The 16,180-nt window shown below is 41.6% G+C and overlaps 1 protein-coding gene across 1 annotated transcript in view; it reads right to left on the bottom strand.

The window, feature by feature from the left end:
- BIRC6 (baculoviral IAP repeat containing 6) overlaps positions 1 to 16,180 on the bottom strand; it is a gene marked incomplete at its 5' end in the record, with an annotated part of 315,285 nt that overhangs the window by 38,593 nt on the left and 260,512 nt on the right. Inside the window, 2 exon segments of the mRNA XM_084624643.1 lie at positions 3,952 to 4,062; positions 5,462 to 5,607. Coding sequence (XP_084480769.1) covers positions 3,952 to 4,062; positions 5,462 to 5,607 — 257 coding nt within the window.

Below are 16,180 nucleotides of genomic sequence, written 5' to 3'. Positions count from 1 at the left end.
AAATTCAGGAAACATTTTCCCACAAAAAATCTTCACTGAAATGTTCATTAAAGTTAATAAGAATTATCTTTAAAATATTACAGAAATCCACCGAAAAGGTTTGTATGTATTTTCACTGATGAACCATGCTGGGAGACATGGAGGACAAATGCAAAGTTATGGTTGATTTTGCTAACTGAGGGTCGGATCCTGGAATGGGATCCACATGGGCAGACGGCTGTGCTAGAGTGCAGTCCTACCGAAGTCAATATGGGCCTAACCATACTGAGTCAGTTGCAGACTTTGGGACTGAGGTAAGGTTTTTGCAAAGCCTAAGGCTGTGACCTCTGACATGGACCCACGTCCCTAGTGGCTGTTGAAAGCTTGATGTGAGAATGGGATGAACTATCCACAGCCAACAATTTATGAATGCGTTTAGCCCCCTTTTCTGTTTATGAATTATCCTTGAAAGATTGATTTTTTCCCTAGTTTTTCTCTCATTATTATTAGAGTGGCTTATGTAAAAATATCTGAACCTACAGATAGCTCAGAAACTACTCACACAATGACTACTGCTATGACTATTCCCGATTCATAAAAATCGCAGAAATGCAGGACTGGAAAGTACCTCAATATGTCATCAAATCCAATCTGCTGCACTGAGGCAGGACTAAGGCCTGGTCTACACTGAAAAGTTAGGTCGAGCCAGCTACATCGCTCAGGTGTGTGTGAAAAATCCACACACCAGAGCGTTTAGTTAAGCCGACCTAACCCTCAGTGTACACAGCACTAGAGCAACGAAAGAATTCTTCCATCAACCTACCTACCGCCTCTCAGGGAAGTGGATTACTTATGCAGATGGAAGATGACCTCATGCATAGATAGTGTCTACACTGAAGTGCTACAGTAGCATTTCAAGTATAGATAAGCCCTAAGTATTACCTAGACATCCCTGACAGGTGTTAACTAACCCGTTCTTAAAATCTGCCAATGACAGACTCCACAACCTTCCTGGTTAATTTGTTCCAGTGCTTAACTACCCTTACAGTTAGGAAGTTTTTCCTAATGTCTAACCCCCCTCAGTCTTCTCTGCTCCAGACTAAACAAATTCAGTTTTTTCAATCTTTCCTCTTATGTCACGTTTTCTAGACCTTTTATAATTTTTGTTGCTCTCCTTTGGACTTTCTCTAAGTTGTCGACATCTTTCCCAAAGTGTGGTGCCCAGAACTGGACACAGTATTCCAGGTGAGGCCTTAATAGTGGTGTGTAGAGTGGAAGAATTACTTCTCATATCTTGCTTACAAGGGTCCTGCTATTATATCCTGGAGTGCTGTTTGTTTTTTGGCAACATCATTACATTGTTGACTCATATTTAATTTGTGATCCCCTGTAACCCTCAGATCCTTTTCTGGAGTACTCCTTCCTACACAGTCATTTCCCGTTTTGTATTTGTGCACTTGATTATTCCATCTTAAGTATAGTACTTTACATTTGTCCTTATTGAATTTCATCCTAATGTATTTCATGCAATTATTAGTCACTTAAGTCCCATGTTATTGCTTCTTCATTCTACCAAACTCAGAGATTTTACAAGAAGGCCCACAAAAATTTCTGGTGTGAATACCCAGTAACATGAGTATTCATGACTAAGGCTGTTGATTTATCGCAGTTAACTCCGGTGCGTAACTAAAAAAAATTAATCACGGTTAATTGCAGTTTTAATTGCACTATTAAACAATAATAGAATACCAATACAAATGTATTATAAATATTTTTGGATGTTTTTCCACATTTTCAAACATATTGATTTAAATTACAACACAGAATACGAAGTGTACAGTGTTCACTTTATATTATTTTTGATTAGCATTTTCACAGTGCAAATATTTGTAAACAAAAGAAATAGTATCTTTCAATTCATCTCAGACAAATACTGTAGTGCAATCTCTTTTTCATGAAAGTGCAATTTACAAACATAGAATTTTTGTTGTTACATAACTGCACTCAAAAACAAAAAAAAGTAAAACTTTAGAGCCTACAAGTCCACTCAGTCCTACTTCTTGTCTTAGTAATTGGCTGAACAAACAAATTTCTTTATATATATGGGAGACAATGCTACTCGCTTCTTATTTACAATCTCACCTGAAAGTGAGAACAGGCATTCACATGGCCCTTGTGTAGCTGACTTTTCTTAAACATTCACATGCCTCTTCGTGCTTCGGCTACCGTTCCAGAGGACATGGTTTCATGCTGATGACGTGTTAATTAAATAATAATGTGTTCATTAAATTTGTGACTGAACTCCTTGGTGAAGAATTGTATGTCTCTGGCTCCATTTTACCCGCATTCTGCCATATATTTCCTGTTATAGCAGTCTCGGATGATGACTCAGCACGTTGTTTGTTTTAAGAACACTTTCGCTGAAGATCTGACAAAACGCAAAGAAGGTACCAATGTGAGATTTCTAAAGATAGCTACAGCACTCGACCAAAGGTTTAGGAATCAGAAGTACCTTTCAAAATCTGAGAGGGATGGGGTGTGGAGAATGCTTTCAGAAGTCTTAAAAGAGCAACACTCTGATGCGGAAACTACAGAATCCGAACCACCAAAAAAGAAAATCAACCTTCTTCTGGTGGCATCTGACTCAGATGATGAAAATGAACATGCGTCGGTTCGCACTGCTTTGGATCGTTATTGAGCAGAACCCATCATCAGCATAGACACATATGCTCTGCAATGGTGGTTGAAGCATAAAGGGACGTATGAATCTTTAGCACATCTGGCACATAAGTATCTTGCGACACTGGCTACAACAGTGCCATGCAAATGCCTGTTCTCACTTTCAGGTGACAATGTAAACAAGAAGCAAGCAGCATTATCTCCTGCAAACGTAAACAAAAACTTGTTTGTCTGACCGATTGGCTGAACAAGAAGTAGGACTGAGTGGACTTGAAGGCTCTAAAGTTTTACATTGTTTTATTTTTGAATGCAGGTTTTTTTGGCACACAAATCTACATTTGTAAGTTCAATTTTCATGATAAAGAAATTGCTCTACAGTACTTGTATTAGGTGAATGGAAAAATACTATTTCTTTTATCTTTTTTACAGTGCAAATATTTGTAATCAAAAATATAAAGTAAGCACCTTACACTTTGTATTCTGTGTTGTAAATGAAATCAACGTATTTGAAAAAGTAGAAAACATCCAAAAATATTTAAATAAATAGTATTCTATTATTAACAGCACGACTAATAGTGATTATTTAATTACTTAACAGCCCTATTCATGACACACTCCAGAAATGTATCTCTGAACAAAATATTGTCTTACAATTATTCATAGAAGCAAATAAGTTGGGTTAAACAGTTGTTTTTGCAGCATTTGTAAACCCCCCCACACCAATATTTGAGAAATGATTATAAATACTATCAAAGCATCTAAGAGCCCGGTGACGGACCAAGACCCCATTATGTTAGGTGCTGTACAGACGCAGATCAAAGAGACTGTTCCTGTCCTATATAGTTTACAATTTAAATACAAGACACAAGAAAACAGAAGGATATAGAAAGATAGATGGAGGAACACCAAGGAAACAAGGAGACCATGTTGGTCAGCAGTGGTCTCTGAGAACTAAAACACACACAAAGATCATTTTGTAATTTGCATTTGAAACACCCTGTACTTAATACATTTGAACATAATTTAATGCAACTTACTACAACCTGAAAATGTGGATATGGGTAACTTTCTGTATAAATTTGTTAGTCTCTAAGATGCCACAAGTACTCCTCATTCTTTTTGCTGAAACAGACTAACATGGCTACCCTTCTGAAACCTTTCGCGTGTGAACAGTTTACTGTCTGAAGTTATTCACATGTGCAAATCTTTACTGGACTGAAGCCTCATTGTATGTTTTTAGAATTCTTCTTTTTCCACAACAACATTACACAATATTAATACTTCTTAACTTACCAAACTGGAGTTTTTTCATGACAGCCACATACTTTTCTTCAAGGGACCTTAAAACAGACAAAGGCTTGGGCTTCACAGAAGCCTTTTTGGAGTATTCAGCCAACTTCTTTTCTGTTATATAAATATTTAAAAGTGATATATATTTTTCCACATAAGATTAAAATCTGATGTTCTCTCATTTACTAGTGGCTGGTTTCACAACGATACTGAACACATATTCCCCACAAGTGATAACAAAATCAGCTCTTTATTTCAGATTAAGTTGCGCTTTACAAATAATGTAACTGTAAAGCTCAAACTATCAGCTTGCATTGTGAATTTAAGATAGTTTTCTTAACTTTTTATAAAATTCCATGTTTCCCTACCCTATGGACTTGTAGAAGACCACATATATTGTAAAATCAGTGTTACCATAAGAGCTATTCATTTTTGGTTTCTTTAATTTCTGTATAGACACCAAATGTTATATGAAATTTCTTCCATTTTAATCCTTAATTTAGGTTTTCTTTGTTCTGTACTTAATTTACTAAGAATTAATTTTTTTATTCAAGAAGTTTAATTGCAACAGCAGAGTTATTACTTTGTCAGCTTTTCTCATACTCATTTTCCTCTTAATGTTAGACAAGATGTTACATAATTGTGACAAAAACTGGAAGATACAGCATTGTCCCTTACACTAACCAGTTTTGTATAATCTGACCAAGAATTTTAAAAACAAGTGCCAAAGTTTCCCAGGAAACTGCTGGGTGTTCAGCAGTTTTGAAAATCAAGCCACTTAAATCCAAAATTAAAGACTCAGGGACTAGATTCACAAAGGAACTTATGCATTGCTATGCGAAGTGTTACAGTGCCTAACTTGTAGGCACTTTGATACCAAGTGGAATCTACAGCCCTGAATTAGATACCTAGGCTCCCGATGCAGTGCAGAGGGAGCAAGATAGATGCCTAAGAATGGGATCCACAAAAGCCAGCACACTGAACTGGGAGCTGCCTAAACTAGTCAACAGGAAATTCCAAAGAGGGGGGTGAGTCCTAAGTTGTCCCCTTCAAAGGGACTTGGACATCAATCACTGCTTGGGAATCATTGCGGTGAACCCTCTTCTCGAGGTAGGCGCCTAAGCTGCTGTTGTGGTTTTTGTTTGGGCAGGCAGAGGAATGCCTACTTTGAGGATCCCGCTGGGGCATATGCATGAGATAGGCACCTAGATGCTAGACTGTGGCAGCTCACTGGATAAAACTTAGGGAAGTTTAATGGTGGAACTGCAAGGGACTAAGGACTTTAGACATCTGCAGGGTTACATGGCATCTGAGCAGAGATTTTGAGGATCTCAGTGTTGCCTAAATATTGGACTTAGGCACCTTAAATGGCAGCTGGGCATCTAAGTCCTAGGAGTCTAACTTCTAGCATCCATTTTTTAAAATCTTGGCCTCTGAATTTTATGTCAACAAGCATGCTAAAAATCTTATGTACAGTATTAATCAACATATTGACTATTTTATTTTATTTTACCTTGATTTGCTTGGCGCAAACTGGTGGTAGCAGCATAAACTATCTCAGCAGTCTTCTGGATGTCCGGTACCAAAAGCGTCAGCCCCTCTGGTTCTTGATCAGAAGCATCTGGTTTTACTCCTGCTTTAGCTTTTTCTTTTTTAGACCTGTTTGTTGAAAAGAATTGGGGGAGGGGGGGAAGAGGTTATAGGACTGTAATCAGACACAGTATTCAGAAAGGTTTCAGAGTAGCAGCCGTGTTAGTCTGTATTCGCAAAAAGAAAAGGAGTAGTTGTGGCACCTTAGAGACTAACAAATTTATTTGAGCATAAGCTTTCACGAGCTACAGCTCACTTCATCGGATGCTGTAGCTCATGAAAGCTTATGCTCAAATAAATTTGTTAGTCTCTAAGGTGCCACAACTACTCCTTTTCTTTTTGAGTATTCAGAAAGCTGGCTATTATTGACAATGGGTAAAAACATTAGCACTAAAAACAACAAAGCCTTTTTGAAATGCAATGTGTTGCCACATCTACCATGAAATATGATAAAAACGGAATTGTTTCCTTTAAATATCACAGTCATTAGCATATGGTCTTGACTGGACCAGCAAAAATGTGTGTTTTGGGTACAGCAAAATGAAGTTTGAAGAAAGGCAAAGGTAAATGACTGTCATTTTAACAAAACTTTTAATCTTGCCAACCCACCAATAGTTTACATCTGCATATAAATAGGCTCTTGAAGAGAAAGCATGAGACTGACAATGCTAAATTACTTAGTGTGTATATTTTCAAAGTTTATTTGTAAATTAAGTTCTAATATGCATATGCACTGAACCCTATGTAAACCATTACAGATTTTAATGTGGGCATTTCACAAAATCATTTTCATTTAGTTCTAGTGAGTTTTTTGCTTCTCTGTAAATCTTTGTTTTAAAAGCAACAGCTGTTCATTTTAAGACTCAAACAAGATTAACAGACAAACCACCACTTGTTTCCTGTTTTTCTATTATCACAGGCATCAGTATAACAAAAAGATGCTTATGTAAGTAGAAATTAGCAATTTAATGCTTTGATGCTCCAAACTACTACTATTTTTTTTCCTTTTTTGTGTGTGCCATCACTGAATAGTTCAGACGCTCTGTATATTTTAAAACAGGCTGAAATTGTGTTAATACTGTTTCTAAAATATTCAACACTGAGGAAATTATGGTGATATTTAAGGTCTTTGAACCTCATCAAATAAAACTATCCCTAGAGTATGTTAACAACAAAGTTAATTTATTGTAGTAACACTGATTTTTCCTTGTACCAGATTTTTTGCTCAGAATGATGCTGACCTATTGTTTTCTTAGAAGAAACACTGGATTTTCAAGAGTACTCGTGCAGAGAAAGAGGGGAGCTAAGCAACACACTCTATTAACGCCACAGGAAGATATTTTTAAATGCACAAAAGGCAGTTGGGGTGCCTAACTCCCACCATTTGTGCTTTTCAAAATCTCCACCTTAGTCTTTTGCTTGTAGAGATATAGACTAAGATTTTAAAAAATGGGAGCCTAAAGCTAGGTTCCTAAATCTGTATTTTGGTACATAAAAAAGTGGAGAGATTTTCTGAAGTGCTGAGCCTCTAATACAGGGGTGGACAAACTTTTTGGCCCGACGGCCACATCTGGATATGGAAATTGTATGGCAGACCATGAATATGCTCATGAAATTGGGGGTTGGGAGGGTGTGAGGGCTGCAGCTGGAGGTGTAGGCTCCGGGGTGCGGCCAGAAATGAGGAGTTCAGGGAGTGGGAGTGGGCTCCAGGCTGGGGTTGCGGTGTGGGGAGGAGTGAGGGTTCTGAGGCGGGGCTGAGGATGAGGGGTTGGGGGTGCAGGAGGGTGCTCCGGGCTGGGACCGAGGGATTCGGAGGGCGGGAGGGGGATCGGAGTGGGGTAGGGGGTTGGGGCATGGGAGGGAGTCATGGTGCAGGCTCTGGGGTGTGCTTACCTCAAGCAGCTCCCAGAAGCAACAGCATGTCCCTCCTCTGGCTCCTACGCGGAGGCACGGCCAGGCGACTCCACACGCTGCCCCATCCGCAGGCGCCACCCCTGCAGATCCCACTGGCCATGGTTCCTGGCCAATGGGAGCTACGGGGGCGGCACTTGGGGCAGAGGCAGCGTGCGGGAGCCCCCTGGCTGCCCCTATGCGTAGGAGCCAGAAGGGGGACATGCTGCTGCTTTTGGGAGCTGTGAGGAGTGAGGCAAGGCTCTGACCCCGCTCCCCGGCTGGAGCGGGGCAAGCCCCGGAACCCACTCCCCAGTGGGAGCTCGAGGGCCGGATTAAAAAATCTGGAGGGCCGGATTCGGCCCCCGGGCTGTAGTTTGCCCACCCCTGCTCTAATAGCACCAAGTGAAGGCCACAGATTGGCTCTTGAATTCAGAATTCTCAAGCTGCTTGCAAGAAACAAAGAGAATGCACCTCAGCTTTTCAAGATTTTCAAAACCCTCGAGATTTACAAGGAAGAAAAATATGCCAAAGGCAAAGAAAATGTGGCTGGTCAAGCTACTGAAAGGGAAATTATTGTCTTAAAAATTATTTCAAAAACCCCTCTTCAAAACAGGTTAGTAGGAGCTCTATTCTCCATAATAAATCTCATATATTTTACTTTAGATTTGGAAAATCTAAACCTCTTCCTCCAATTTTAATTTTAAAGCAAGTTGTAAATAAATGTACAGGCCCTAATTCAGCAAAGCACTTAAGCACATGTTCGAAGACTAAGAAAAAGAACCAAAAACATACAGTGAACTCTAAAAACAGTTGAACACCAGTAATACTTAATTTAGCAAATGCTTTTTTAGCTAGATAATAAGTGTAAGAAAGAAAATTTAAAAAGAGGAATAATTAGACAAACAAATATGAGTTTTTAATATCAACATATTCCCTTTTTCTGCCTCCCTCCCTTTCCTGAGCGTTAAGCATCTTAACATGTAAAACTATTTGTTTCTTCACAAACAAACAATAGTGCCTTGTGATGTGGGGCTTTTATTCTGCTCAGGTGGGATAAAGGGATCTTTAAAAAATAGAAACAGACACACTGGAGAATCTTTCCACAGAACAGAATTTCCCATGTGGGTTAGGGTTGGCAGAATGACCCTATTCTGCCACCCTCAACACCACCACCCCACAACCTCTAGCTCTTCACAACTGGTGTAATGTTCATACAGGGCTGTTACAAGTTGATACATCTTAGAGCAGCTCCAAGGCTGCTGTAACTAGTGTGCCAGGGGCCAGAATTCAGGATGTGCAAAGAGCCACCTCTCACACGCTCTCCTCCTCCACCTAAATGTTTAATAAAGGTATTGATAAATGACCAGGTTGCTGCCCTGCAGATTTCCTCAGTTGAAGCATAACCTTTCTGCCCAGGATGTCACCAGAGATCTTGCAGAGTGTGCTTTGATTCCTTCAGGAATAGGTTTGCTGAATGCCTTGTATAGTTTGAAGAGGTTTGCACAATGCCTAACAATCCATCTGGTCAGGGATTGTTTGCATGCCCAAAGACTGTGGCATTTTGGGAAAAACAAAACAAACAAGGAGCACGACTGCAAGATCTTTAGAGCTATAGATATATCCAGATTGTGCGACAGCAGAATGCTGTGGATTTGGACAGAACGATTGGAGGATCACTGCCATGTGAAGCATGGAAAGATGAATTCAAATTTATGAATCTATACAAGTCTGACATATTGTTATGGGGACCAAACCATTCACTCAGTCAGCCGGTGTGTATATATGCACAACGACATCTAACTTTAACTTTTGGCCAAGTTCAGTTTTTACTTTATCACTCTGTGATAATAGAGCTTTATATGGTGCATGTAATTTTTGGAAGTATCTCAGTTTATCCTTAATGCGTCCCAGTCTGTTAAATCTCCCAAATTCTTTTAAAATCTCTTCTGTATTCTGTTCAAAAGGAAAGTTATATATACATTTGGCAATCTGCATTTTCCAGCTGCTATTCTCCCCCAGCACATTCTCCATTATTTCAAAACTCTACTGTAGTGGTTCTCAACTGGGGGTCTGCATCCCCAAGGGGCCTCAAGCAGGAAACCAGAGCCCAAGCCTCACCACCCCACGCGGCTAAAACCCCGAGCCCTGGCACCCGCCACCATGGGCCTGAAGCTAGGAGCCCCAGCAGCCCCCACCACAGCGGTGAAGCCGGGAGCCCTTGGGGAGCAGTAACCACAGGGGACTTCTCCTGGCGCACAGCCTCTAGGTATTGCCTCCCTACACCATGAGCTACCCTCCTGCCTGCACACAGTCCCCAGCTATCCCCTCCCTGCACCCTGAGCTACCCACTGCCCGCACACAGTCCCCAGCTATCCCCTCCCTGCACCCTGAGCTACCCCATTGCCCGCACACAGCCCTGAACCATCATGTCATAAGCGAAGACTGACCTGCCCTGGAGCGGGGAGTGGAAGGCTGAAATAGAGGCCAAGTGGTCCTTAATCAATGGAGGGATAACCCTTGGAGCTTGAGAGTCAGAAGGATCGCCTGCAGCGAGGCCCGTTCAGCCCAGATACCTTGGTGTGAGGACCAGCATGTGAACCTTTTCCATTTGGCCAGATAGGTCACTTTGGTGGAAGGCTCTCTGCTACCCAACAAGACATGTTGGACCCAGGCCAAACATTCCTGCTCTTCCACATTCAGTCATGCAGTAACCAGGCTGTCAAGTGCAGCACCACCAGGTTTGGGTGCAGAAGACTGCCGTGGTTCTGGGACAGCAGATTCGGCTAACGAGACCAGCTGCAGTGGGGCGGCTACCGAAAAAATCCAGCTGTGTGCTGAACCAGTGCTGGTAAGGCCAAGCCGGGCTATCAGGATCACCTTCGCTTTGTTGTGTTTGATCTTCATAAGGACTCTGTTGATCAAGGCACTGGGGGGAAGCCATACATCAGAGCCCCCGATCATAGGAGCAAAAAGGAGTCCGACAGAGAGCCCCTGTTCACCCACCCCGAATCGAGCACCTGGGGAGTTTCCCACCTCCGGAAGATTACACCCACCACCTCCAGATGGAGCGACCACTCGTGGCAAGAAGAGAAGGTCAAGCTGAGGCCCCAGGCACTCCAATAGGGCCACTGCACCAGCCACTGGCCCTGCTGCCAGAACAGCATCATGTAGATCGACGTAGCCTCAGGTGCCCAATTGTGCTGGTGCTGCCTCGGCAAGGGGCTGAACTCCCTTTCCATGCCAAAGGAATCCCATTCCTGTGACCACCGTTGGGCCGTTGATTCCTGAGCGTGGCAACTAACCGTCACTGTGGGTGAACAATGCCTCGAATAGGTAGATGGGTGCTGAGAGCAGGGGGATCGGTACCACATCAGAGAACATTCCCACGGTGTAGGTGACGATCATCGACATTGTGCAGACAGTTGGCAGGAGAGTGACTAGTGCTGGCCATATGATGACCGATGTCTCCCTCTGGGAAAATCTCGTCAAGAGGGAGGAGACCAGAAGCGCCATGCCAGAAATCTTAAATGTCGAACCAGTGACCTGAGCTGTTGTAGAGACCTGGGGCATGGCGACGGAGAGCATTGCCTCAGCTCCGGGGACCGGCAGCATTCACTCACCTCTGGGGTGTTATTACGACTGGCTTGCCCTCGTAGGGAGCCTTTGCTGGGTCCATCGCAGCGCACAGTGCTGGCTGTGTTCGGAGAGTCCTTTGCTCTCTGGGAAGGCATCGGCCCCACTATGGGTCTGGGTTCCCTACCACTCATGGAATCAGTGGCGGATCCCTCGTGGGGGTTAGGGGCCCCCTCAGGGGTGATGGGGGGGCGTCTCCATGGAGCTCTGGGGTGGATCGGTGGCCGAAACTGGGTCCTTTACCCTTGGCCTTTCTTGCCTGGAACTGGGGAGTCACACTTCGACGACTTCTTGGGCACTGGAGAAGGGGAGCGGTACTGGATAGAGCCCAGTGCCGAGGATGCACCACTCACCAAGGACGAAGTACTGGGAGTCGAGTATGGTTGGGAAGGCTCAGAGGCTGGGCGGAGAGCACCCTCCATGTGGATGGCCCTCAAAAGGATGTCGCACTCTTTGTGTGTTCTGGGACGAAAGTTCTTACAGATGCAATACTTCTTCACATGTGATTCCCCCAAGCACTTCAGGCAGCTGCTATGGAACAGGGCTTAAAACCCAGAGACTGGGGCAAAGTCCCTACCATGACTCTAACTTACCAACTACAGTACTTAACACCTACTCCACTAACTGCTTTAAACAAACTATTTACAAGACACTAAAACTCAAAGAAAAGGAGAGAACCACTGAGCACTTGCTAGACAAGGGAAAAAAGGCGCTCTGACCAACCACCACAGATGGTAAGAAGGAACTGAGAGGGCCTAGGGCCGGCAGCGCCTAATATACCAATGCATAAGCACAGCACTCCAGAGGGCATCACAGCCAACCCCACAGATACCACACTAAGGGAAAAAAATCTCTGACAATTGTGCACATGGGTACACACACACTAGAATAGAATCAACATGAGCAAGCACTCAAAGAAGAACTCAATATTCTTCCTTTCCCACCCTCAGCTTAGAAAGCTGGATATCAGCAGGCTTTAGCTTCCTGTCATATTACATTTGCAGTCTTACAAAGACTGCGACATTCTATGGCTACTATTTCTGAAGTAAAAGAGGAGCAGAAAAAAAGCTTGAAGGCTGTCTTTATAAAGGTACAGAGAAGGGTACAAAAGGTGTAAGGAGTTATAATTCTGATATTGGAACACCACGGCAAGGTAAATAAATGTACTCGGGAAACAGGCTTTTGGAAAAGTGAAAAACTTTTCACTTCTTAAATCATATTTCAGAATAGCTTGTCCAACTATCCCCAAAACGTTGAAGAAGAAAAAAAACAAAACAAAAACAAAACTTTCCTCATGCAGAATGCCACACAAGAAAATTTAGTACAATTTCTTCAGCTTTGGTTAAGTCTGAGGAAGGGATCAAAAGCAATCTTATAATGGAAATAGAGTTATACTCTTAATTTGGCTAAACTATTTTCTCTCAAAACGGAAGCAAAGCCTGGAAACCTTTTAAACTTTACTTGGCCAGTTCTATGAAGTACCGTAAAGAGTCCTTGCAAACCACCTTAAGTCTGCAGGTGCCTCTAAAAACCTTTATGTCCTAGGACTTGATCAGTTCCACTATACTTCTAATGAAGCCACTTATGTCAATGAGTTTCTCCAGGTTGAATCCATATTATGTATTATACAGTATCTCTCCTGGGTACATGTAAGTATCAAAACTATAAAGTCAGGTAAGCCAAACCTCACTTGAATCAGGGAGTTGGTTGAGGAAATGGAATAAGCTCCAATATAAAACTTTCCAAAACAGTAAACCACCACCAACTAAAAGAAACAAGACAGTCTGTTATTTTGCCTCATCACGTGGCCTGGGACCTTGTCTCCTGGAGACATTTTCTCTTCCCCAAAATGAAGGAGCAATAAAAAAAGGGGAAGCATACCTTTTGCCAGATAAACTAAATGATTAGATATGCACTAATAACCACACTGAGATGTAACCCAAGATCATACTATGCTAGCTTTCACTCATTTACAGGATTTGTGGCTGTTACTAAAAAGAAATCTAAACAAAGCCTCTATCCTTGGACCTGGCAACGTATCCCACTAAAGCATGGAACACACACTCCTGACTTGTTTATCTGAAATTAAGGCAGACCCAAACAGAATTACAATTAATCTTGCTTTTGGTCCTCCACGAAAAGAGAAACCCCCAGCCTTTAGGGCAGCATTTCTCAATGTGGAGCACAGATGGTGTGGAAGATGTATAAATTAAGACGACGGGGCCTTTCACACTACATGGTGAGACTGAAGGAGGTTGTGATTGAGCCTCATTTCAGGAAAATGAAATCAACTTTTAAAAATTTGGCAAAAGCTGCTTTAAATTATTCCAAAACTGGGGTCTATTAATTTTCACAAAGGCAAGGTATGACAGCTCAGCAAATTATCACAAAGCTAATACCCATAACTGCTCTGCAGCTAGATTCCTTGAAGAGGAAAATTATTTAGGTGTCAAGTATTAACATGATAACCCAAAACAAACTATATTTTGGGTTTACAAGTTTTGCTAGTAATGACTAACTGCTAAATAATTAGCTCTAGCAATGTTAGATTCCTTGGTTCTGGTGATATGTGGGAAATCCAAAGCTAAAATTTAGGTCTACAGTTTAATGGATGCAGGGGATTTAGGGCCAGATCCTCAAAGGCCAAAGGGGACATAGGCCATAGATCCTTAACTGAAATAAAAGGGAATTATGCACCTAAATACCTTTTCAGGATCTGGACCTTAATATCTGCTGCTACTTCAGTAGCTAGACACTGACTGGGTACAGATGGCTAAATTTTCAATAGCGGTCTCTAATTCTGAGTGCTTTATTTTCGAAGGGTCTAATGTTAGTGGATTTTCAGAGGCATTGTGCTCAACTGTGACAATTGACAGGGCACTATAAGTGATTTTTGGGAGAGCAACAGGCGTTGGGGCAAGTACCTCAAGGAGGTACCTTTGTCTTTACTTTAATAATTTGACATTCAAATTTGGTTTACCTTCTCCATAAGAATGCCTTGCAGTAGTTATATCAAAGCAATAACCTTTTTAACCTTAAGTAAAATAATGGTTGGAGAGACTGGAGAGGAAACCACAGTTGCAGGTTAATTTATATCTCATCTAAGATCTAGGTAACAGTCCTGCTAAATATGGTATCTTGTAGTTATTGTAGATTAGGATTCAGTTTTACATTCTCATACTTTGTGTCCCCTTGCCCTCTTGCTGTAAGATACAAGTATCTTTGCTCATGTTATCTATTATTTTGTGTATCATGCCCTTCTCAGTGAAGCCTTCCTATTGTTTCTCCCTCCTTTGGGCTTATTACTCATTTAAATGCCTCAGAAATCTGTCTACATGTGGATGCCATCATCATTACAAACATGATGCAAACCTTTGGATCACTGTACAATCAATGACATCTTTCAGTTACACTACCTTTGATTAAGCTTTATTGTCTTGCCTCCTTGTCTATGTACTTAGCATTATATCCAATTTTACTGATAATCTTTCAGTTTCTTTCCAATCAACATGTGGTACTTGAAATAATTCCTTTGAACTAGATGGGGAAGGGATCTGCCTCAAGGGATTCATTTCCATGGCCTGTCTTTGATCAAACATTTCTTTTGGCCTGAAATCTATTACAATTTAGAAATCTCTTCATCCCAGGACACTTCTGTCTTCCTGACTATATTGCTAGCCACTCTGAGACAGAATTTAATTCCCTTTTAGTCATTAGTTATTACATTTTGTTTTACATTTAACAAATCCACTTAATAGATGATCACAGCTTCAATCATCACACAGCCCTTTCTAAATAACCAGACCCAACTCTACCTATGGCAGGAGTCTTTGCCCATTCCCAAACACTGGCAAAAGTACACAGTTTTAAAAACAGATTCTTGCAAACTGAAGAGATCAAAGCTCTTTTGAAGGAGACCTTTGGAATCACTGACCGAAGTCTCAAACCAGTCTACGCCACATGTATCCCAAGCAACAATGGGAAGTCTCACACACATTGTGAAATTCAAACTCCTATCCCCATGCTAAAGTGGTTATTGGAAGGGCTAAAGCAATACTTTGGTTCAAACCCAGTGAAAGATAAACTTAGACTTCAAATGGAGTTGGGTCACAGAAAAAATAAACACCAAAATAAGCAGGGAGGCAAGGGAGAGCAAAGGTTACAGGTTAGAATTAGGCCTCCTTGAAATCCTTTGGTCCAGCTTGGGTCCATGAAATAGGACCTTTCTAGCAATGTGAATGACATGCTGTCAATATAGAAACTTCTGCTGGTAGTTCCCTTGTAGGCAGAAAAGACTGCATATCTGAAGAAGGTTCCATTCACCAGGCTTTTATAAACACGTCAGCAGCTTTCTTTTGAGCCCAAAACTTAACTTCATGCACCTGATGTAAATTCAAAGGTAAGACAATAACCCATGTTTGAAAGAAGTGTGGTTTTACTCCACCATTTGTAAATGCACATGCCACTGGTAAGTCAAATTCATAATTGTGGAACTCCAGGTCTGCCTTTTTGTGTATGAACACTGTTTCCACACAAAGTCTGAATTCCTTTTCTCTGGATTTAGATTAGGGGGAAAATGATCCGAGAATCTCTCTAAACTCCCTCTGATACATGTGTACTTCTAGAAAAAAGGGAGGAGAAGGCCCAGCTGAAGACTGTACCACACCTATGTGGGAGAGAGGAAGCTGCTGAGAGACCTCATAAGCCCTTCTGGAGAGCCAGAGAAAGGCACATGAAGTTCTAAAATTGAAGCGGGAAAGAGAATAGATTCCCCACATTTCCACAGCCAGAGTATAAGTCTGCAGGTGGGTGCCTGCACATGCACACACTAGCAGTGATGATCAGTTTTTGAGCACTGATTATGGAGATTTAAATAGGATCATTCCATTGAAATCACCTAAAAATCAACAAGCCCAGTAACAAAATACACCAAGAATAAATTGTCATAATACTTGCAATGGGAATAAGTAATCCATATTAACATTCTCCCATTCTTTTTCTCTACTTTTACCTGGATGCTTTAAAAAACAACCACCACTAAAAAACTACACAAACAAAATCTTTATTGCTCTAAAACTCTGTTCCAAAATTCTGTTTTTAATGTGAGACAAAAATT

The sequence above is a fragment of the Lepidochelys olivacea genome, assembly GCF_965140295.1.
Source record: "Lepidochelys olivacea isolate rLepOli2 genome assembly, chromosome: 3".
NCBI classification, from domain to species: domain Eukaryota; kingdom Metazoa; phylum Chordata; order Testudines; family Cheloniidae; genus Lepidochelys; species Lepidochelys olivacea.
The sequence above is the reverse complement of the archived record's forward strand: the minus strand, read 5'-3'. Positions and strand labels throughout refer to the sequence as shown.